At 49.6% G+C, this 24,783-nt stretch overlaps 1 protein-coding gene across 2 annotated transcripts in view; it reads right to left on the bottom strand.

Annotated features, from left to right (window-relative positions):
- SCARB1 (scavenger receptor class B member 1) overlaps positions 1-24,783 on the bottom strand; it is a 549,841-nt gene that overhangs the window by 173,049 nt on the left and 352,009 nt on the right. For both annotated transcript variants that reach the window (XM_086942688.1, XM_086942687.1), the window contains exons 6-8: positions 23,336-23,451; positions 20,503-20,669; positions 4,191-4,309 (exon numbers count right to left, since the gene is read on the bottom strand). In XM_086942688.1, coding sequence (XP_086798814.1) covers positions 4,191-4,309; positions 20,503-20,669; positions 23,336-23,451 — 402 coding nt within the window. The remainder of the gene's footprint in view (positions 1-4,190; positions 4,310-20,502; positions 20,670-23,335; positions 23,452-24,783) is intronic.

Raw genomic sequence — 24,783 nt, 5'->3', positions numbered from 1 at the left:
CACTCACAATGGCTCCTGTGGAGCATGGTTTAGAATAATTAATTCCTTAGATTCTGATATTGCTGTTTTCAAAGGAAATTGGGTTTGGGGAAACCTGAACTTAGTTCTGCTTAACGCCTGTTATCCTGACAAGAAGGGACTTCCCATAAGAATAGGAACTGATTTAGAAAATGAAGTATATGGATTAGGTAATTATACAATTAACCTTATGATTCTTACTGTTGAGTCTGAAGCTGCACCAGTTCTCCCTGCTATGTCAGTATTACCAGTCACGGGTGATTTATGTGTCAGAAAGAAGGGTTCAGTACACTTAGGTCATAGTAAATGTACTACTGTGGTCGAATTCAGTGATCAAGGCAAATCTTCCTTCAGAGCCACTCGTCATTCCTACTTTGTTTGTGGTTATACCGCATACATACGTTTACCTCCAGATTGGGATGGTACCTGTTACATTGCATTCCTTCTGCCACCTGTTTTTCTAGCCCCTCCTGATTATCACAGAAATACAAATCTAGTAAAAGATAGACTCCGAAGAGATCTCCCGATTGTCGACTATACTGAAACGGCATGGGAGCAATACACAGATTTCAATAAAGGATTCTTTTTCTTCATAGGTCCTGTCCAAAATAGTAAGCTAATACGCAGATTAACTAGAACACTCGAAGCAGTAGTGAATGAAACTGCCTCCGCCCTAGGTAACTTAACAGAGGAGCAATCTGCCATGCGGGTTGTTGTTCTTCAGAATCGTCTTGTTATTGATGTCATCCTAGCAGATAGAGGCGGAGCCTGTAAGGTCATCGGGTCAAGCTGCTGTGTTTTCATTCCAGAAAACGCGCCCACAGTATATAAAGCTATTACACGTCTTCATAAAATTGCAAGTTTGATACATCAGAATCCAGGCACCTGGACTTGGTCCGGTTGGTTCTGGACAACGTTGACCGCTTGGGGATGGAAGCTCCTATCCTTCCTGGGCATTGCCCTTGTCATAGTATTCAGTTGCTGCCTGTGCCTACAGTGTGGGCCAGCGATTTGTGGCCTGTGCGTCACTTCATGTATTGAACATTCCAGTTTTCACTTAAAACGCAAAAAGAAGAAAGAAGAGCAAATAATGTTACAAGAACAGACTGATCGGTTTATGAGAATCGATATATCGTGAAGGGTCCGTAGGGAACAAGGAGGGAATGAGGAAATATAAATTTTATGGTCAAGTAATGTTCCCTACCGTGTACCCCACCGTCTCCATGTACCAGCCTAAAGTGCATGTAACTTCCCTCCTGTGCCAGCTATGAAGACGCAAATACATTTGCGTCCAACGTTAACATGTCCTCTTTCAGATCCGCCATGAATGGATCGATAATTCAGTTCCTAAATATGCCATGCCAACGTCTTTATATGGTGCATGTATGGTCAAATTGCACCCGTTTCTAAGGCTCCGCAAGGCCCAGATGCAAGTCCAGGCCCCAAGCCTCCTGAAACGCTCCGAAGTTGCAGCCCCACCTGCATCTCTGAACTCTGCCTTACTCCCTGCGCGGCTAACGGCGCGTAGCTCAGCCTGCTGCCTGCCAAGACTGTATTCAACCTTCGAATTATCTGTTCCGCTCCTTAACATACATTCCTGCCTACTAGTTCAAGTAAACATCTTTCCAGCTGTAGAGCAAAGGGCCCGGCCTCACTGTCTTCATGCAAGTAATTCATAGCCTCTGTTACCATGGTAGGCCCATGCCCCCTCGCATCTCATGCAGACACGTAGACGCCCATACACGCACTCACAGTCAGTATAGAGTAGCCTCTGCCCAAGAGACCTTTCCCTCTAGATAATATGGTTCCTAAACATCAGATATCAGATATGATCTAGGTACGAGTTGATCTGACATGCCAGACTTCTGTCTCTTTCCGAAAGTGTAAATGTCAAGTCCCCTGCACCTTCCAGTTCCACGTCAATCACACGTCATGCAGCTGCGCGCGCATCCAGGCCTCAGATTTCTGCTGACATTACAAGTTTCTGCCAAGTACCCACCTACTTGTGACACTTACCTATGACGTTTTCTATGTTCACGCCTAGTTCACGCCTCTGATTACGTATTGCTAACACGTATATGTTCTTATCTTGTTTCTCTCAGCTGTTACGCCCACTGTATTTGGTTTCCAGTATATGTTTTAAGTATAAAAGTTATGTCTTGTCAATAAAGTATGCTCTATCCCTTCCTGCACCCCAGTGGTGGCAGGAACAAGATATCCGATCTGGTACCATGACCATTCCTTTTTAAGGAATAAAACCCCTAAGAACTCTAACACCACGGACTCTGCCTCTTTCTTTCCGATTGAGTTATTTTTGTTTAAGTACTTACCTGCATAGAAATTAAGACGGTAAATCAAATATTTACCACAGTTTTGAAGCTGCAGTCTGTTTGCAGTTTCCACATGCGACAGTGCTGTCATGTGACTTCGTCTCCGTGGTTACCAACCACACAGGAAACCCGTTCGCCATTGTAGAGACGAGCAGAGAAGACGCCGGATTGATTCTCACTCCGGTAAGCGCCCCGACGCTCTAACCAAATGCCCCCTTGATAGAATTTCCCTTGACAAGCACCACAATAAGAAACTTGGCTTTTTCATTCGTCCCCAGAGGGTGCCCGTTGAAATGTTCGCAGCACCGTCAACAACGTGGGGACGATAACTTCAACTAAAATACCTCTCGGGTAAGCCACGGGTTGTTTCATGCATTATTGACACCAACGCAGTTCCACTCCGCGATACTTAACGGAGCTCCCTTATTTCATAGATGTATCTCCGGATCCCTAGTGCCCAGCGTCCCCGGGCCTGATTTCGAATCCCGCCGTAACGCGGATCTTATAATCCATTATGTAAGTTTACAACATCTAATACATGATAATAGAAAGCCTACGCTCTCTTTGAGAGTGATCTTCAATTTTAACTCCTCACCGTAGCATTTCTAAATAAGTGTTACAAAAACTTTTTTGTTTCTTATTAATTTTATAGGAATTCATGTTCCCAATAAAGAGGTTTAATTGGCCTGTCCACAATGACAATGATGATGAGCACCGAATAAATAGGTACGCTCCTCCTTCGCAATGTGTGCTAATCTAATTATGTTGACTATGCTATCATTTAAATAGGTTTAGTAACCTGAATCCAATCCTTGATATGTATTAATAGGTTGCCTGCCCCCGCCTTGTCCTGATGAAGACCCTGCAGCAAGGGCACCATTGATAACTGCATAACCGGAGGGTCGAAACGTCGACAACTGTCCTCTTCCCATCAGCTCCACACCCAAATTGTTACATTTATGTACTGCGTGGGGAATGTTTTCGATTAAGTGATATATTTGCATTCATGTTCGTCTGTATGTTCCAATTGACTTACAAGTGCGTTCAGATTACTGCCTGATTTTACTGTCACAATTCCACATTCACACTATCCTCACCTTATCACCTTTCCCTTGTTCCCTGGGGCACAACACAACCTTTTTGAAATGGTTATTGCTGGATACTATATCCTGGTTATAACTACATTGTGAATAAAAACAGTGTAGATTAATTAAGTGTATTACTAATTTTTTGTCTATAATTTGTGGTAACTGTTACTCTCCCACTGGGACCCCTTCTTTCTCAGTACTTAAATGCTGTTATAGCACACTCTCACAGGCACAGACTCAGGCCGTGTGTTATATGCCGTTATAGCACACTCTCCCAGGCGCAGACTCAGTCTGTGTGTTAAATGCCGTTATAGCACACTCTCCCAGGCGCAGACTCAGGCCGTGTGTTAAATGCTGTTATAGCACACTCTCCCAGGCGCAGACTCAGGCCGTGTGTTAAATGCCGTTATAGCACACTCTCCCAGGCGCAGACTCAGTCCCTGTGTTAAATGCCGTTATAGCACACTCTCCCAGGCGCAGACTCAGTCTGTGTGTTAAATGCCGTTATAGCACACTCTCCCAGGCGCAGACTCAGGCCGTGTGTTAATTGCCGTTATAGTACACTCTCCCAGGCGCAGACTCAGGCCGTGTGTTAAATTCCGTTATAGCACACCCTCCCAGGCGCAGACTCAGGCCGTGTGTTAAATACCGTTATAGCACACTCTCCCAGGCATGCCTACTCCATGTCACTCACACACAGAAGCAAAGGCTGGACACAAAACAGCCTCTCAGCAGGCAGAGCAGCAGCACTTACCGGGTGCAGGTCCAGGAACATGGAGTGCTGCGAGGCACTGGGGTTCAGGCCATCCACGGCCTGGGTGAAGACGGGGTCCGCGCTGTAGAAATGTGGGAACGACATGAAAATCGGAGCATCTGAAAGACAAGGATGCGAGAGCATCAGTTCTCTGCTCATCTCAACGCAGTCACCTGTGCTCTACTGTGTGTGCAGTTACACAAGATCACACAATAGATCATACGTGTGCAAATCTATCCGAAGCTCCATGCTTTATTTGCCTTAAAACCCCAGGGAGGTGCAACGAGTCAAGGCCTGCTCAGTCTCCCCCACATCCCATAGGCATGGAAGCTCCGGGGGCCCCGTGCCGTCTGCGACTGTACTCATCTCCAGGCTACATACTCCGGTAGAGATAGGCGACTGACCCTCCAGTGGGTGGAGCCTCAAGGGGGCGGACCCTTCAGGAGGGAGACACTCCAAGGGGCAGACACTCCGGGGGGCTGACCCTCCAGGGGGCTGACCCTCAAGGGCGCGGACACTCCAGGGGCCTGACCCTCCAGGGGGCGAACCCTTCAGGGGGCTGACACTGCAGGGGTGGATCCTCCAGGGGGCGGACCCTCCAGACACACCAGGAGGGCTGACTCTGCAGGGGGACTGACTCTCCAGGGGGCAAACTCTCCAGGGGGCAGACACTCCAGGGGGCAGACACTCCAGGGGGGCAGACACTCTAGGGGGGCAGACACTCTAGGGGGGCAGACACTCTAGGGGGGCAGACACTCCAGGGGGTCAGACACTCCAGGGGGGCAGACACTCCAGGGGGGCAGACACTCCAGGGGGGCTGACACTCCAGGGGGGCTGACACTCCAGGGGGGCTGACACTCCTGGGGGCAGACAATCCAGTGGGGCAGCCCCTTAAGGGGGCTGATTCTCAAGGGAGATCCGAGGGGCAGATCCCACTGAAGCAGGAGGCTGTGGTCCCCCCCCTGCCCTGCTACAGCAACAAACCCGAGGAAGGAAGCATGTTTTCGTCGAGTGCTGAGAGGGAAGTGGCCATCTGGCTTCCCTTGGCACTCTAAGGCTTCATTCACTTAGGAACAAAGTCAATCATTGAGGCACCACCGGAGGGCATCAAAGAACAAGAAACGGAAAAAGATTTCTCATGAGTGACTCTAGGATGCGAGAAGCATCAAAATGCTTGAGCCTTGCAGACACCCAGAAGGGCCCCTTAGAGGGCCACAGGACAAGGGTCAGGCTGGAGCATCCGTTCTCAGACCCAGAAAGGATCCTCAACCAACCAATAACTCTTCCAGACCCAGGCAGGCAGCTCAGTGAACTACCCTAACCCTCGTGACCGCAGTCGCTGAGTGAGCACTTCACAAAACAAGGATTCTGTCATCATCACATCGTCCGGTGAGTACAGACCGCCACCTAGCAATGCAAAATTACCGGACACACTTCTAGACACCGTTTCAAACCTTATAACACTATACTCCAACCTATACACCCTGGGTGATCTAAACATTTGGTCTGACAGACCCAATATGACCCATCCGAATACAATAATCACAGGCCTAGACGCACTGAACCGGCATCAAATCTTCCACAATCCCACACACATCGCTGGACATATCCTAAATATCATTTTCGCAAATAGAGAACTAGTTACCTATCAAACGGTCACTCCAGTCACATGGCCAGACCACCATTTGCTTGCTTTCCAATATAAAACAACACAAAACAACACACCTAAAAACACCTTACATGCATCCACCTATCAACCATGGAACAAACTCGAAATACAACTAACATCCAGTACAGACCTAGAAACAATAAATTCCGGTAATAATCTATTCGAGAGACTACAGGAAGCTTTTGATATCCTAATACCACTAAGAACACACCAGAACAAAAGAAAACAGGCACCTTGTAGAAATACAGAGTTAAAAGAGATAAACCAGCGTATTAGAAAGCTGCAACGTGCCTGGCTCAAAACAAATGCCAACCAAGACAAACTTCACCTACAGAAATTTAACAGATTAAATGTTAGATCAAAATACTTGTAAAGCGCTATGTATACCCTAGGATGTCTTGGGACTAGCTCAGCAAAGAGAGGGGGGACTGACAAGGGGCTAAGGATTGAAAAGCCAGTTTTTCAGAAGCTTTCTGTAAACCTGTAGGGTACCGATCTTATGTGTTGGCAGAAGATTCCATTCCTTGGTTGCTCCCGCGAGGAAGCCGCTTCCACCCCATTCGGATTTCTTAAATCTGAAGGTGGTAACTTTGGAGGCTCCGCTTGAGCTCAGGTTCCTGTTGTGAACGTACCAAGACATGGATTTTATAAGAAAGTCTGCATGTAGAGCTTTGAAGGTGAGGCAAAGTGCCTTAAATTTAATGCGATTCTTAATCGTTAGTCAATGCAGATCTTTGATTGCTTGAGGAACAGAGTGATGTTTGGGAAGGTTAAGGTGTAATCTGGCGGCAGCGTTTTGGAATACCTGAAGTTTCTTGAGATATTGTGCCTGAAAATTAATGTAAAGTCCATTACAATAATCCATTTTAGATAGGATTAAAGAGGATATGAAAGTGTATAATTGCTCTTATGATTCTAAGGATAATATAAGAGGCGTATAGAACTAAGTTGACTTGCTTGCTAAAGTTAAGCTTATCATCGAGCACCATTCCGAGGCTTTTAGCCTTTGTGGTGGGTTGGGGTGGACCAACCAGGTCCGATGGCCAACAAGCGGTAGACCAGAGATGAGGGTTGTTTCCCAGAAGAATCACTTCAGTTTTATCTGAATTAAGTTGGAGACGGTGCTTACTCATCTATCTGCCAGTCTATCTCATGCCGTTATGAGGTGGATGACTGGTGCGACTGGTGTCACGGGCAGCAGATAGAACGAGCTGTGTGTCATCTGCGTTCGAAGTGAGAGAAAAGCCGAAGGATTGGACTAAGGAGGCAAGCTCTCTTACGTAGAGATTAAACAGGGTGGGATTAAGCGATGATCCCTGTGGCACCCCGCAAGGTAGGAAGAAGGTATTGGAGCTAAAATTGTCCAGTTGCACGGTGATTTACCTGTTCTTTAGGAATGATTTAAGTAATTCTAAGGCTATGTCTTTCATGCCTAGATCCTCCAAGCGGGAGAGCAGGGTTGGATGGTCTACGGTATCAAAGGCCACAGTCAGATTCAATAGGATCAGAGTAGCTGTTCCTCCTCCGTCTAGAATGAGTTTCAGTTTGTACATTGCTTTAATAAGGGCTGTCTCAGTGCTTTGTTCTAAACTAAATCCGAATTGTCTGGAATTCAATAGATTGTTCTCTAAAATAAATTGGTTTAATTGATTGTTCATGATTTTTTCAGTTATTTTTGCCGGAAATTGAAGTTTGGCAATAGGTCAGTAGTTAGATGGAACTTCCGGGTCAAGAGTGTTTATTAAAAAAAAAGACGGAGGATTGAATCCCTTTTCCAGGCAATAGGAAAGATCCCTGTGCTGAACATGGGATTGAAAATATTTGGAAGTACTTTGGCTGAGATATCTGGAATCAATTTTAGCACAAATGGAGGGCAAGGATCTTCTGGAGACCCTGATTGAGCAGTCTGAATGAGGTTCAAAGTTTGTGTCACTGTAACTGGGGGAAATTAGTCAGAGCGGTCCATGGAATTGTTAGTCATAGGGCTCTGACAGTCCCCTTGCCTATTTGTACTGTTAGATTCTTAGGAATCAAAAAAGAGAAGAAAACATCCTATTCAGACAGAATTCAAAATGCTAAATGTGCAAATAAAGAATTCTAGAAAATTCTCACCAAAATTCTAAACCAAATTGCCTAGAAGGAGCCCATCCGATTACTCAAGAATTCGCAAACAGACAAATCTTTAGACAACCAAAGCAGACATGTTGGACTCCTATTTCCAACAAAGAAAATTCGCCAGCACCAACCTTTTTCCAAAAGAAACCTCCAAGAGTAGGCTAACCAAGACGCTGTGTTCTTTCCAACAAATATCACACAATTAATTCATGGATCTGGTCAAAGCAAGCAGGCCTGCTGACAGCCTTTCTGAACCATGTCCACCACAAAGCTTCAAGAAAATTATTCTATCTCTGCAGCCACACCAATAAAAAGATTCATCCAACAATTCCTTAATTATGGGAATATTTACAGAAGATCTAAAAAAAAAGTCCTACATGCGCCCATCTTTATAGACAACAAACCTGGACCCGCCTGAACGAGACATCGACAGAACGATAACAAATGGATCCATCCTGGGCCAATTGAAAGAAAGAGCAATATTTGCAAAGATGTCACATTTCATTGGCAATAATTCCATACTTTCAGACTTTCAAACAGGATTCCGTCCGGGAAGAGCCACAGAATCGGCCCTCATTACCATCTGGGATGACCTTAAGAACACAGTTGACAGCAACGGGGTCGCTGCACTGCTCCTCTTGGACCTCTCAGCTGCCTTTGACAGTTGACCATGACACTCTGAAACAAAGACTCTACGAAGCCGGCATAGAGGGGACCGCTCTTGACTGAATCACATTCTATGTTCAAAACAGAACCAATGTCATTCATACCCCACCTCTCTTGCCCAAACCGTACTCCACAAAAGCAGGGGTCCCTGAAGGTTCTATCATCTCGCCCATGCTTTTCAACATCTGCATGAAGTCATTAGTGGCACTGATTAATCAATTTCATCTCACGTGCTACGACTATGCAGATGACACGCACATACTCCTTAAGCTGGAATGGCCCAAAGATATTGGAAACTCACACATTTTTAGTTGCCTCAGAGCCGTGGATCAATGGATGATGTGAAGCCATCTCAAAATGAATGCTTCCAAAGCGGAAATACTAACTTAGATATTGGAAAAATTATGACCCACTCGCCATCTGGCCTGACGACCAGGTAACACCGCCTATAGTATCAAAGGAAGTAAGAAACCTCGGAATGACCATGGACTGCAAGCTGTGATGAATGCCCAAGTGGACAAACTAGCAAGATCAAGCTTTGCTACTATAAAAACTGTGCGACATCTTCCCCACCTGGGATTTTCGCACATAGTTCCTCCTACCATCTCTCTCGGTTTGTCTAAACTCCATTACGCAAATGGCCTCTACCACGGACCACCTTTAACGACTATGAAAATACTACAAAAGATTCAGGACTCGGCTGCCAGACTACTCTTACATATAAAGCCACAAGTCCACATCTTCCCTTCCTTGAAGGCCCTACATTTGGTTACTGGTTGCCAAAAGATCCACGTTCAAGCTGCTTTGTATCAACCACAAAGAGATACATGGAACAAGACCGCTGTTCATCAGGAATGAAATCACCAAATACATTCAGCAAAGGAACCTCCGCTCTAGAGGGCACCTCGCCTCAAAATCCTAAGATACAAGAAAAAAATCATATGTGGCACATATTTCACTGTTCAAGCAGCTAAACTATGGAACTCTTTACCCCCAAACATAAGATCCACAGATAACCACCTTTTCTTCAGAACACTCCTCAAGTATTAGCCCTTCCCCACATCACCACCATAGGCAAACATAAATATACAGCACACCCCTATGTATATAAGCATTTATATATGCAGAAACAATCCTCGACTTCAAGTGTCTGACAGCACAATCAGTACACGAACCACACGGCAAGTAGGTTTCTATAACGTGATTTTATTCACCACCAAACAGACATGACGCGTTTCGTCGGGTGAACCTACATATGTTTATCGCTTTGTATAAACATGTATAATAATTATGTTTATAAATATATAGATATTCATTAGTTCTGCTTAACAAATGTACATATTACTTACAGTCAGTTGAGTAGCTCGCCCTCTGGCCAACTGTGGTGGCCCCTGCTTTTGCCGCCTTGTGGCGGCCGCAGTGGAGAGCGGGCTGGCTCTGAGGAGCGGCTTCATATGAGAAGCCAGTGTTGGCTAGCTCTGTCGAGTGGCTTCATGTCAGAAGCCAGTGTTGGCTAGCTCTGTGAAGCGGCTTCATGTCAGAAGCCAGTGCTGGCTAGCTCTGTGGAGTGACTTCATGTCAGAAGCCAATGTTGGTTAGCTCCGTGCAGTGGCTTTATGTCAGAAGCTAGTGCTGGCTTCCTCTGTCCAGTGGCTTGTCAGAAGCCAGTGCTGGCTAGCTCTGTGCAGTGGGTTTACGTCAGAAGCCAGTGCTTGCCAGCTCTGTGGTGCGGCTTCGTGTCAGAAGCCAGTGTTTCCTAGTTCTGTGCAGTGGCTTGTCAGAAGCCAGTGCAGGCTATCTCTGTGCAGTGCATTCATGTGGGAAGCCAGTGCTGGCTAGCTCTGTGCAGTGGATTCATGTCAGAAGCCAGTACTAGCTAGCTCTTAAGAGCGGCTTTGTGTCAGAAGCCAGTGCTGGCTAGCTCTGTGGAGTGACTTCATGTCAGAAGCCAATGTTGGCTAGCTCTGTGGAGCAGCGTCACGTCAGAAGCCAGTGCTGGCTAGCTCTCTGGAGTGGCTTCATCTCAGAAGCCAGTGGTGGTTAGCTCCGTGCAGTGGCTTTACGTCAGAAGCTAGTGCTGGCTTCCTCTGTCCAGTGGCTTGTCAGAAGCCAGTGTTGCCTAGCTCTGTGCAGTGGCTTGTCAGAAGCCAGTGCAGGCTAGCTCTGTGCAGTGCATTCATGTGAGAAGCTAGTACTGGCTAGCTCTGTGCAATGGATTCATGTCAAAAGCCAGTACTGGCTAGCTCTAAAGAGCAGCTTCATACCAGAAGCCAAAGCTGACTAGCTCTGTGTAGTGAATTCATGTCAGAAGCCAGTGCAGGCGAGCTCTGTGCAGTGCATTCATGTGAGAAGCCAGTGCTGGCTAGCTCTGTGCAGTGGATTCATGTCAGAAGCCAGTACTAGCTAGCTCTTAAGAGCAGCTTCATGTCAGAAGCCAGTGCAGGCTAGCTCTGTGCAGTGCATTCATGTTAGAAGCCAGTGCTGGATAGCTCTGTGGAATGGCATGTTAGAAGCCAGTACTGGCTAGCTCTGAAGAGCAGGGTCATGTCAGAAGCCAAAGCTGGCTAGCTCTGTGTAGTGGATTCATGTCAGAAGCCAGTGTTGGCTAGCTCTGTGGAGCAGCTTCATGGCAGAAGCCAGTGCAGGCTAGCTCTGTGGAGTGGCTTCACGTCAGAAGCCAGTGCTGGCTAGCTCTGTGGAGTGGCTTCATGTCAGAAGCCAGTGCTGGCTAGCTCTGTGCAGTGGATTCGTGTCAGAAGCCAGTGTCACCTAGCTCTGTGCGGTGGTCCCAGTGGATGCACCAGTGGACCAGGGACTAGCCAGTTGGGCTAGATCTTCTTGGGGGCACCCGGGTAGTGCCACTTCTGTTCTGGGTGATCTTCACGCACTGTCAGGAGGACAGGGGCGGGAGATTTGCGCCAGGCAGACAGTCACACGACACATGGGTCATGTGTCAGCCTCAGGGGGATGGTGTGTGAGTCACCTGAAGTCCTGGAGTGCCAGGCAATTATTCCGCCAAAGGTTTTAGACCAGAGGTTGGGAGGCCAGGTTCAGGTTCAGCCTGACCTGAAGGGTGGGACGACTGTAATCAGTGTCCTGACCAGTGCTTCTTCCAGAGGTACCGCTCCAGTTGGGAGAGGGCAGACCTCTGGAAGGGGGTGCAGAGGGTGGGAAAGACCACCTCTGACCCCGGTGCAACCTGAGGGGTTAAACCCTGGGTTGGAGTGGCGTTGTAAGGGTACCCCTCGCAGGAGGAGGAGGAACCCTAGAAGAAGAGGTAGGGGGAGGAGAGCCTTCCCTGAGACTCCTGGTCCGCCTGAGGTTGTAGACCCTAGGCTGGGGAACCAGTGGCAGTCTAGTCCTGTCTTGCAGACAGGAAGAGTGGAGAATGGCTACTATGTACCAGGGGTTACCACCCCCCACTCTGTGAATAGGCAAGGACCGGTGGCACCTGGGTGGCCCAGTGCCTGGTCCTGGCCGCGGACAGCTCGGGAGTACCAGTGGGGTAGCCCAGTTGGTCCAGGTAGTGTGTTGAGAAGGAATCCCATGGGTTCACCGTGGCGTAGAACATGAGGGTGTCCCTGCAGTTGCGGGCCCGCGTCCGTGTTCTATCGCCCCAAGCAGGAAAGTCCATCCCTCCTGCACCATGGTACAATGAATCACTGAAGGCCACAAAATCCAAATGCAAGCGTTTGGAACGCTTATGGAGGAAAGAATACTCCAGTATAGCAGGAACAACCTACAAAAATGAACTTAAACTTTACCACAAAGCCTGTACCGTGGCTAGAACTACCTACGTGGCAAAGACCATTGCCGAGGCCACAGACAAATCGAAAATACTGTTCAATTTAGTAAAGGACTTAGCAGGTGCTAATACCACAGCCAAACCTCCTCCGCTGAACGATGATCAATGTGAAGAACTGGCACTGTTCTTTACAAATAAGATAGAGACCATCTATCAGGATATAGTCACGCAACAACAGACTCAGGCCAAAATGCACCCAAATCCCGTTTCCAATGAGATGAACACCTCCTACCTGATAGATTTGCCCTACGAGCCATTGCTATCCTGGCCTGAACTAAAAATTCAGGACCTTCAAGCTATCTTAGGGAAACTGAAGTCGGACTCCCCGATTGACCCCCTCCCTATCTCAGTACTAAAACTTCTTGACACTTCGTAACTTTCTGTAATATGTCAGACCCTGAACCTGTCCCTATCCTCAGCGAAGGTTCCGTCTATGTGGAAACACGCAATGGTCTCACCACTGCTAAAAAAAAACATCAGCAGACCCTAAAATCCTGGCCAACGTCCGTCCGATATCATTACTACCTGCTTTTTCCAAAATCCTGGAGACACACGTCCATGGTCACCTTGCCAAATACTCGTAGAAAAACAACTTACTACACCCTTCCCAATCGGGTTTCCGCCCTGGCTTCTCGACCGAGACAACACTGCTCGGGGTGATGGAAAATCTTCGCCTCTTGGTCGACAGAGGGGAGTCTGCTGCGCTGATCCTTTTGGATCTCAGCGCAGCATTTGACACCATCTTGTTAAATTCTCTCTCGGCCATGGGCATCAGGGGAACTGCATTGGATTGGATTGCATCATTCCTTTCTCTTAGGACTTTTCAGATCGCTTCCAATACCTCGACTTCTAAAATCCATCGACCCCCCTATGGTGTCCCTCAGGGATCAGTTGTGAGTCCTCTGCTTTTTAATCTGTACGTAACCCCTCTTGCCCAGATTTCAGAAGAAACAGGTTTAAACATGTTTACCTATGCAGACGACTCTCAGATTGTCTTTTCACTTTCTAAGGGTGATCAGGACGCCGCCTCTTGCCTTCAAATCGGCCTCAGAAAGGTTGCAACCTGGATGAATAACAATCTACTCAAGTTGAATGGAAACAAAACAGAGGTTCTAATTTTGGGTCCAGATCACTACCTTTGGAATCCCAGACACTGGCTCTCTGAAATGGGTTCATTACCTACCCCATCAAACCAAGTACGTAACCTAGGCATTATCATTGACAATGATTTAACCATGGAGCCACAAGTCAACAATGTAACTGCCACCTGTTTTACCATTCTGAGATGGCTCAGAAAAATCATCTGGTTGCTGCCAGAAGACACGCAGAAGTCAGTGGTCAATGCACTGATCACCTCCCGTTTAGATTACGGTAATGTCCTATACCTGGGAGCAAAGCAAGCAGTCATGAGACGCCTTCAACTTTTCCAAAATGCCGCAGCTATACTGCTCTGCAAGTGTCCCAGAAGGGAAAGAATATCTGGACACATCAAGGCACTCCACTGATTGAAAATCAAAAACCGCATCAAATTCAAGACTTGAGCCTTATGCACAGAATTAAATGGGGAAATGCCCCAAGATATCTTCAATCTCTTGTGCAGGCTTATATGGCGGCTCGCTGTCTTAGGTCGGCATCTCAATGCCTCTTTTGCGGGCCGAAAGTGCGTAGAGCAAAGATTGGTGGAAGGTCCTTCTCGTTGCCTCAAACTATGGAATGCTCTCCCACTGAACTTACGTCTGGATACCCGCTACAACCACTTCCGCAGAGCAACCAAAACCTGGCTCTTTAATCAGTAAGCTGCTCTGGCTCCCTCCAGAGTTTTACAATCTGCTCTGAAATTTAGTGTCTCTCAGCGCCGGGAAACCCTTTTTGGGTAGCTGTCGCGCTTTAGAAAACTAATAAATAAATAAATAAAATAAATACATTGGTCTCCCCTGCGTTTTGGCTGGAAGGGGGTTGTGTTGGACTTGGCCCTTCTGGCAGGTTCACCCCTGAACTTTTTGCTTTTAATGGTGACCTGGTGATGGAGATTTTTGGGTTCTGCGCACTTTCACTGTGTCCCAGTGGAAAGTGCGTGCGCACCCTGAGTGCGTGGAGTAAGGTTGGCCTGCCCTCCCATAGGAATGCATGGGGAATGTCGGTGTCCCTGGTAGTTCCTGATGCGTGGGGTGTGCATGCTCGAATTTGGTATGTGCGAACGCGTGAGAGTGAATGCTTCGCAATGATGTATGTGGCATGAGTGTGTCTTGTGCGGAAGTGCCACTTCTAGACATGGCTGTGTATGCGCTGTGAAGGTGCTCGTGTGTGATTGGCTGGAGCTGGCTGGGATGCCAGGCTCCATGAGTTATGATGGGTCTGCCCGGTGGTGAGTGTGGAGATTAGCATGCTGATGGCTGGGGAGGAGTGTACCTGTGTCCTGAATGAGGCTGGGTTTTCCCCAGACAATGCTGGCTCCGCCCCCTGTGGTGCGACTGATGACCCTAGCCCTGCCAGTGAATAGAGTGAGGTGATGAGCACATCAAGGGTGCTCCAAAACCAGCTGCGACTGGTTTCTCCCCCACCCTGCACCTACAGACAAAGGAATGTGGTGTATAAAAATGGGGCTGTGTCCTCCCAGAAATTGTTCTCTTCCAGGATCCTGCCTGAGGGGGCTGCTGCTGTTGTTGGGCCAGAGGACCGCCACTTGGACTGTCTCCTTGCCTGGAGACCCAGTGAGCTGGCTCTGGGCCCAGCCTTGCCCCCCTATCTTTCTTTCTGCATTTCTCTACCTTGTCCCTGGACTTTTGGGACATCTGCAGCCTGTTGGCGCTTGGGAGCGCTGTGGTCACCTTTCTAGCGAAAGGAGCGCTTTATTTTGTCCCCATAGCGCCTGGGGAGCGCTTTATTTAACTGATTGCGCTTGTGAGTGCTTCACTTGTGCTTCGTCGGTGCCCACCCGGCATTTGACCCGTATCTCGCCGTCTTAGCCTTCGTTTCGCTTTTGTACTAAATACGGGTGCTCACCCCGCTTTATTTGCCCCTTTAAACCGGGAGCATACCCCGGATACCACCGACAAGGAGAGTATCCTTTCAGGCCGCCGCTCTGCCCACGGCGACCCAGAAGTCCCGCCTCTATTCCCCCAGTGCCGCGCTGCTATTGGCTACAGCCGCAACCCGGAAGTACTGCCTGCCCCACAGGAAGGCAGGCACAAGACGCCCGGACGAGGGCAGGACCGGCGAGTCTCCCTTCTGCTTTCCCCGGTCTGGGGAAGCCTAGGAGTACCTCGAGAGCAGCCCCCGCCGAGGAGCCACACCGGTACCAGAGAGGAGTTCCCCCGCCAAGGGGCAGCGCCAGAGAGTCCCCGCCGTCCCGGTGAGTGCACAGTAGCTGTGAGAGAAGGGAGGGGGCGCCGGGGCACATTGCCGGTGCCCGCCCCTCCCCCCTAGTGAAAGGCTCGTGGGGGCCTTACCTGATGTTGAGCCTGTCAAGGCTCCAGTATCCCGGGGCATCCTTTTAGAGTCCCAGAGGGACTCCAACGACGGGCCAGTGGTCTCAAGTCCCCCAGAGGGGGGGGACTCCCACAGTAAGGCGCCACAGTTGTTTTCGGAGTCTGAGAGGCTCCCGAGAGGCCGCAGTGTTGTGAAGCCACGAGGGCTTCAAGGGGGCATTTTGATTTACTGAGAGCCCACGAGGGGCTCAGTCGCCACAAGTATCTTTGAGAGCCCAGAGAGGCTCAGGGGCCATTTATTTACTCAGAGCCCAGCGAGGCTCCAAAAAGGGGACAGTCATTTCTACAGAGCCTGTGAGGCCCATTCATCGTGTTTGCCCCATCATCTCCAGCTGCCCAGCACTTCGTGGGCAGCTGCCACGTTTAGGCACCCTTGACACTGGGAGAGGCCAGTTGGCCTAGGGACTGTCACAGGTGGTAACTTATGTGAGTTTGGTGCAATTGTTCTTTTGCTACACCTCTGAATGTTTATAGGCATCATGTGTTTTCCTCCCTTACACCTCTGAATGTATGTTATGCATCATGTGTTATGTGCTTATACCCCTACAGGTAGTGTGATACTTAGGTGGTTTTTCTCCTAGTGCAGGTGGTGCTAGTGAGGTCCTAGTTCCCTGCGTGACCTGTTCCTAAGGTGGTTAGGATTGCGTAGGTGGTACTACTGGTTACCAGTAATTACTGGTTGTGTGCTTTATGTTCTATTTTGTGCTACAGTGATTTATATTCTATGTTCTAAGTGCTAATTCTACCTAGTGCTAAGTTCTAGAAGTGCTGATTCCTGACAGAGTTTCATGTGGCCCTGTCTTGTACATATCCTTTGTAAATTCTGCCCGTGCCTGTTGGCACATTGTAAAGTGTGTGTTTTATCTAATGTGTTTTGGTATAATACATAGGCTATTTTTATATATAACCTTGTGTGGAGTTTCCTTTGTGGTGGGCCTTGGGTGTTGTGGCTGGGGTGCGTGCGCAAATACTTAACTCACATCGCCTCCAAGTTCAGCCTTGCTGCTCGCGCCACGTTACCTAGAGGGTGAGCAGGGGTTATCTTGGCGTGTATCTCCCTTGCCCTGACTTAGGAGTGGTGGTCTCTGACTGACTTTGGCGCAAGCCCTGGCCACCCGGGGATCCCATTTCTAACAATTCCGTGCAGAGGCTTGTCAGAAGCCAGTACAGACCAGCTCTGTGGATTGCCTTCATGCCAGAGAACAGTGTTGGCTAGCTCTGTGGAGTGGTTTCATGTAAGAAGCCAGTGTTGGCTTGATCTGTGCAGTGGATTCATGTCTGAAGCCAGTGCTGGCTAGCTGTGAGGAGCAGCTTCATGTCAGAAGCCAAAGCTGGCTAACTCTGTGCAGTGGCTTCAGTCAGAAGCCAGTGCTGGCTAGCTTTGTGAGGTGGCGTCATGTCAGAAGCCAGTGCTGGCTAGCTCTGTGCAGTGGGTTCACGTCAAAAGCCAGTGCTGGCTAGCTCTAGGGAGCGGCTTTGTGTCAGAAGCCAGTGATGCCTAGCTCTGTGCGGTGGCTTGTCAGAAGCCAGAGCAGGCTAGATCTCTGCGGTGCCTTGTCAGAAGCCAGTGCAGGCTAGCTCTGTGCAGTGCATTCATGTTAGAAGCCAGTGCTGGCTAACTCTGTGCAGTGCATTCATGTTAGAAGCCTGTGCTGGCTAGCTCTGTGGAGTGGCATCATGCCAGAAGCCAGTGCTGGTTAGCTCTGTGGAGCTAAAGCTGGCTAGCTCTGTGGAGTAGCTTCATGTCAGAAGCCAGTGCTGAATAGCTCTGTGGAGTCGCTTATTGTCAGAAGTCAGTGCTGGCTAGCCCAATGCAGTAGCTGCATGTGAGAAGCCAGTGCTGGCTAACTCTGTGCAGTAGATTCATATCAGAAGCCAGTGCTGGCTAGCCCTGTGCAGTGGCATTATGTCAGAAGCCAGTGCTGGCTAGCCCTGTGCAGGGGCTTCATGTGAGAAGCCAGTGTGGCTAGCTCTGTGCAGTAGCTTCATGTCAGAAGCCAATTCTGGCTAGCTCCGTGCAGTTGATTTTTGCCAGAAGCCAGTGCTGGCTAGCCCTGTGCAGTGGCTTCATGTCAGAAGCCAGTGCTGGCTAGCTCCATGCAGTGGATTCATGTCAGAAGCCAGTGCCGGCTAGTTCTGTGCAGTGGCTTCATGTCAGAAGCCAGTGCTGGCTAGCCCTGTGCAGTGGCTTCATGTCAGAAGCCAGTGCTGGCTAGCCCAGTGCAGTGGTTTCATGTGAGAAGCCAGTGCTGGCTAGCCCTGTGCAGTGGCTTCATGTCAGAAGCCATTGCTGGCTAGCTCTGTGCAGTGGCTTCATGTTAGAAGCCAGTGCTGGCTAGCCCTGTGCAGTGGCTTCATGTCAGAAGCCAGTGCTGGATAGCCCAGTGCAGTGGTTTCATGTGAGAAGCCAGTGCTGGCTAGCCCTGTGCAGTGGCTTCATGTCAGAAGCCAGTGCTGGCTAGCTCTGTGCAGTAGATTCATGTTAGAAGCCAGTGCTGGCTAGCCCAGTGCAGTGGTTTCATGTGAGAAGCCAGTGCTGGCTAGCTCTGTGCAGTGGCTTCATGTCAGAAGCCAATTCTGGCTAGCTCTGTGCAGCGGATTTGTGTCAGAAGCCAGTGCTGGCTATGCAGTGGCTTAATGTCAGAAGCCAGTGCTGGCTAGCCTTGTGCAGTGGCTTCATGTCAGAAACCAGTGCTGGCTAGCTCCATGCAGTGGATTCATGTCAGAAGCCAGTGCTGGCTAGCCCTGTGCAGTGGCTTTATGTCAGAAGCCAGTGCTGGCTAGCTCTGTGCTGTGGCTTCATGTCAGAAGCCAGTGCTGGCTAGCCCTGTGCAGTGGCTTCATGTTAGTAGCCAGTGCTGGCTAGCCCAGTGCAGTGGTTTCGTGTGAGAAGCCAGTGCTGGCTAGCTCTGTGCAGTGGCTTCCTGTCAAAAGCCAATTCTGGCTAGCTCCGTGCAGTGGATTTGTGTCAGACGCCAGTGCTTGCTAGCCCTGTGCAGTGGCTTCATGTCAGAAGCCAGTGCTGGCTAGCTCCATGCAGTGGCAGCATGTCAGAAGCCAGTGCTGGCAAGCTCTGTGCAGTAGATTCATGTTAGAAGCCAGTGCTGGCTAGCCTAGAGCAGTGGTTTCATGTGAGAAGCCAGTGCTGGCTAGCTCTGTGCAGTGGCTTCATGTCAGAAGCCAATTCTGGCTAGCTCCATGCAGTGGCTTCATGTCAGAAGCCAGTGCTGGCTAGCCCTGTGCAGTGGCTTCATGTCAGAAGCCAGTGCTGGCTAGCTCCATGCAGTGGATTCATGTCAGAAGCCAGTGCTGGCTAGCCCTGTGCAGTGGCTTCATGTCAGAAGCCAGTGCTGGCTAGCTCCATGTAGTGGATTCATGTCAGAAGCTACTGTTGGCTAGCCCTGTGCAGTGGCTTCATGTCAGAAGCCAGTGCTGGCTAGCCCTGTGCAGTGGCTCCAGGACAGAAGCCAGTGTTAGCTAGCTCTGTGGAGCAGCTTCATGTCAGAAGCCAGTGCTGGCTAGTCCTGTGCAGTGGCTCCAGGACAGAAGCCAGTGATGGCTAGCTCCGTGCAGTGGCTTCGTGCCAGTAGCCAGTGCTGGCTAGCCCTGTGCAGTGGCTCCAGGACAGAAGCCAGTGTTGGCTAGCTCTGTGGAGCAGCTTCATGTCAGAAGCCAGTGCTGGCTAGCTCCGTGCAGTGGCTCCATGTCAGAAGCCAGTGCTGATATATGATTAAACAGGAATGACACGACTGGCTGTAGTGTTCATAAATCGCCCACTCACAACTGTGGGGGATTCTTCACACATGTTTATGGCTACCCACATATTCACATGTTGTGTGCACACACACGGGTGAAGATGCAGCCGACGGGTCACTGAAATGTGAACATATCATTTGCTAAGGTGCCGAGTACATGTTATTTGCAGTACAACTCTGGGTATAGAGCCTTTTCAGAGTGACAGACACATGAGCAGACTTCAGGGGGCGTGAACAGAAGGAATACTTAAGAGGTACAGGGTGAGGTACAGGTTGAGGTACAAGAGGAGGTACAGGGTGAGGTACAGGGTGAGGTACAGGATGAGCTACAGGATGATGTACAGGATGATGTACAGGATGATGTACAGGATAAGGTACAGGGTGAGCTACAGGAGGAGGTACAGGGTGAGGTACAGGAGGAGGTACAGGAGGAGGTACAGGAGGAGGTACAGGTTGAGGTACAGGTTGAGGTACAGGTTGAGGTACATGGTGAGGTACAGGATGAGGTACAGGGTGAGCTACAGGAGTAGGTACAGGAGTAGGTACAGGAGGAGGTACAGGAGGAGGTACAGGAGGAGGTACAGGAGGAGGTACAGGGTGAGGTACAGGGTGAGGTACAGGTTAAGGTACAGGGTGAGGTACAGGGTGAGGTACAGGGTGAGGTACAGGGTGAGGTACAGGGTGAGGTACAGGGTGAGCTACAGGGTTAGCTACAGCGGTAGGTACAGGAGGAGGTACAGGGTGAGGTACAGGGTGAGGTACAGGGTGAGGTACAGGATGAGGTACAGGGTGAGGTACAGGATGAGGTACGCACTGAATCTGCAGGAGCTGACGTTCTGGACACCAGAGGCCACGCAGGGGCAGAAGCCTTCATTGGGGGGGTACACACTTCCGTTGGCGAACAGGGTGTCGGGTGCCGTGAACCGGAAGGTGGGGATGCCCTTGAACTCCCCGGACTCCTTGTACACCATCGTCATGGACCTGCAAGGATAGGATGATGAGGACAGGTGAGAGGTCAGAACAAGAACAAGGAAAAGATTACTCTATAGAACAACATCAACCCAAAGTGAAAGGGCATCAGACTCTGGAGTGTACATGGGATACAGGCTCTCTCCTCAATGAAGCTTTGACCTGCCCACACCAACATATACACCAGAGGCCACATCACACTCAAGGCAGAGTGCATCAATCTCACGTTTGTATGGCACACACTGCTCATTACCACAAGGAGAGCTGTGGAGCCTACACTGAACATTGCAGATGGCAGCACCTCCTATGTGAAGACACACTATCGACAACAGCTTGGCCTCTCACACACATGCTCCACCACCAACACACGCACCACCACCAACACATGCACCACCACCAACACACTCACCTCCACCAACAAAAGCACTACCAACACACGCACCACCACCAACACATGCACCACCACCAACACAAGCAACACCACCAACACATGCACCATCACCAACACAAGCACTACCAACACACGCACCACCACCAACACACGCACCACCATCAACACTCACCACCAACACATCACAACCAACACACGCACCACCACCAACACAAGCACCACCACCAACACATGCACCACCACCAACACAAGCACTACCAACACATGCACCACCACCAACACACGCACCACCTACACACGCACCACCAACACTCACCACCAACACACGCACCACCATCAACACACGCACCACCACCAACACATGCACCAACACCAACACACGCACCACCACCAACACATGCACCACCACCAGCACCACCACCAACACATGCACCACCACCAACACAAGCACTACCAACACATGCACCACCACATGAGCGAGCGGGCGAGGATGAGATCCATCAGTCCAGACCTTAGCGCGGCCTAAGCATGGGCCAGCGGACGAGGACGAGATCCATCAGTCCAGACCTTAGGGCGGCCTAAGCATGGGCCAGCGGATGAGAACGAGATCCCTCAGTCCAGACCTTAGGGCACCCTGAGGAGCATAGACCAGCGGGCGAGGACGAGATCCATCAGTCCAGACCGTAGGGCAGCCCGAGCATGAGCCAGCGGGCGAGGACGATATCCATCAGTCCAGACCATAGGGCAGCCCGAGCATGAGCCAGCGGGTGAGGACGAGATCCATCAGTCCAGACCGTAGGGCAGCCAGAGCATGAGCCAGCGGGCGAGGACGAGATCCATCAGTCCAGACCTTAGGAAAGCCTGAGCATGGGCCAGCGGGCGAGGACAAGATCCCTCAGTCCAGACCTTAGGGCAGCCCGAGCATGAGCCAGCGGGCGAGGACGAGATCCCTCAGTCCAGACCTTAGGGCAGCCCGAACATGGGCCAGCGGGCGAGGACGAGATCCCTCAGTCCAGTCCTTATGGCAGCCTGAGCATGAGCCAGCGGGTGAGATCCCTCAGTCCAGACCATAGGGCAGCCTGAGCATGGGCCAGCGGGCGAGGACGAGATCCCTCAGTCCAGACCTTAGGGCAGCCTGAGCATGAGCCAGCGGGTGAGATCCCTCAGTCCAGACCTTAGGACGGCCTAAGCATGGGCCAGCGGGCGAGGACGAGATTCCTCAGTCCAGTCCTTATGGCAGCCTGAGCATTGGCCAGCGGGCGAGGACGAGATTTCTCAGTCCAGACCTTTGGGCAGCCTGAGCATGGGCCAGCGGGCGAGGACGAGATCCCTCAGTCCAGACCTTTGGGCAGCCTGAGCATGGGCCAGCGGTTGAGATCCATCAGTCCAGATCTTACGGCGGCCTAAGCATGGGCCAGCGGGCGAGGACGAGATCCCTCAATCCAGTCCTTAGGGCGGCCTAAGCATGGACCAGCAGGCGAGGACGAGATCCCTCAGTCCAGACCTTAGGGCAGCCTCAGCATGGGCCAGCGGACGAGGACGAGGTCCCTCAGTCCAGACCTTAGGGCGGCCTAAGCATGGGCCAGCGGGCGAGGACGAGATCCATCAGTCCAGACCGTAGGGCGGCCTAAGCATGGGCCAGTGGGCACTAGACCCTTCTGAGAAGCTGGAGGTTTAGTGCACTGGTCCCCACCATTCGGATGGACCTGAGCGACAAGAAATCCGGTGGTGACATGGTCCAATGGACGCCAGATGGAACAGTAAGTGGCAACATGCCATCTAGAGCCATAATTCCCACCAATGGATCAGTGTGCTTGGCGGTCTCCTGCCTTTGTCCAGGATTGCAGATGTCCCTTGGTACCCAAAACAGAGAGCATTATTTGTTCATTATATTTGAAGTTTTTTATAACCTGCTCAAGCGACTATGAGATGCTACAGAGCATAGGAACGGCAAGGGGATAGGACAGACACAAAGGTGGGGACAGTCACACTGGAGCAGACACTTGGAGGTGAGACATGAAGAGGGGTGCCGAGGTTATGACTGGCCCAGATCCGAACTCTCTGTAGCCTGTTACCTCATTGTGTGCCACCCGAGAGGGTGGTAGGGGAGGACAGTTGGCCTTTGGAGGGACTCAACGGTGTCTGCACAGATTCCACTTCCTTTGGGGCAGGGAAGGAAACCTTGCAGAGAAGCCAATGGGTCCTGGGACTGGATACCCTCTGAAGCCCAGCGTGATGGGAGTAACTGGAGGGGGTAGGGTCAGTCCAGAGAAAATTGAGGTCTGACCTGCAGGCATCTGGGCTGTAGAACTCGAGGTTGGTGGAGGACTCCATAAAGGGTGGCCACATCTGGCCAGCGGTGCCGTTGATCATATTGCACTGTTCACTTTGCCAGAAGTTCACCTGTAGCAAAAAATCAACAAGAGTATCAGGAATCATTTCAGAAGAGCTTTTCACCACCTTTAAAGAAATAGTGGCATGACATTTATTAATAAAAGTACAGATTTAAGGCAACCAAAATGTAGACCATAATTGATGCTCCTACATACATAATTATCAGAAAGACAACTATAAATTTACAAAAAATGCAAAAGTTAGCATTTATTACGATTTTAAAGAATGAAAACATTGGAAAATCATTCATTCACTTTCATATCCATCATACTGACTCACAACCATACTGGAAATTAATTAAAAACATTGTTGAAATGGTAATACATTGTCATAGAATGATACATCAGGTCAGTATATATAGAACACTGTCAATTGAGAATAGAGTGTCACAAAGTTAAATGACTGGTAGAATTCTACACGCGTTTCGGCACAGCCAAGGGGCCTTCGTCAGGAAGAGGGCCACAGTAAAGACAATTGATGAATTCTTGATGTGGATTGGAAACCTATAATGTTAAACAATCAATAAGGCCAATGCGATATTTCAAAAGTAATCTCAAATGCCCATGATGATAGGACGCTGGTAATACACAGTGAAATGTTGAAAACAATGTCCTCTGGTGATTTCAATAATGAATTACTGTATATATCTGATGGACAGTGGCTGAAAATGATGCGTCGCCTAGACAAACAAGGACGTTCTGTGATATCTGTAGATGACCAGGTGTCACTTTCTATCTTTTCTAAGTTAAATACGTTGCGATGCAGATGAAGGGACTAAATGCAATTCTGTTTGCTGATTTCTCGGATAATGATTAGTCAAATCGGAGCCTCCGGATGTGGGGTTCCTGCTGTCTGCAGGTATGCCTGGAAACTGATTACATGTATCAATGCTTCCTGTGTAGGGTAATGAGGAAGCACAACACATAACTGCCTGGAAGAACTTTTACAGCAAGGTGCAGGTCCTGCTCAGGAACAAGAAGTGTATCTAATGTGTTTCCAGATGATTGCAAGATTTGAAGGTATAAGCTAGGTATTGTTTCTGTTTTTGAACTCTACAGGCAGAAACCTAAAAACTAACACTCCTCCATAGCACTGAAGAGAATTTTTAAACCAAGAATTCAGAAAATGTCTTGCTAGGACAGCAGTCCACCAACAGAACTCTCTACTCTTTCCATCTGTATCAAGTCGCACAACAGAACCGGGCACTCATTCCTACTCCCTCAACAGTCCCTTGATTGAAGAGACCACTCCTTCGGACTATGTAAACAGTCTCACCTTGTAACCAGGGACTCCATCCCACTATATCACCTGCCCTGATTCAATTAAGCACGCTTTCACCAC

The sequence above is a fragment of the Lissotriton vulgaris genome, chromosome 11, assembly GCF_964263255.1.
Source record: "Lissotriton vulgaris chromosome 11, aLisVul1.2, whole genome shotgun sequence".
In the NCBI taxonomy this organism is placed as follows: domain Eukaryota; kingdom Metazoa; phylum Chordata; class Amphibia; order Caudata; family Salamandridae; genus Lissotriton; species Lissotriton vulgaris.
Note: the sequence above shows the minus strand (reverse complement) of the source record. Positions and strands in the feature narration are given on the sequence as shown.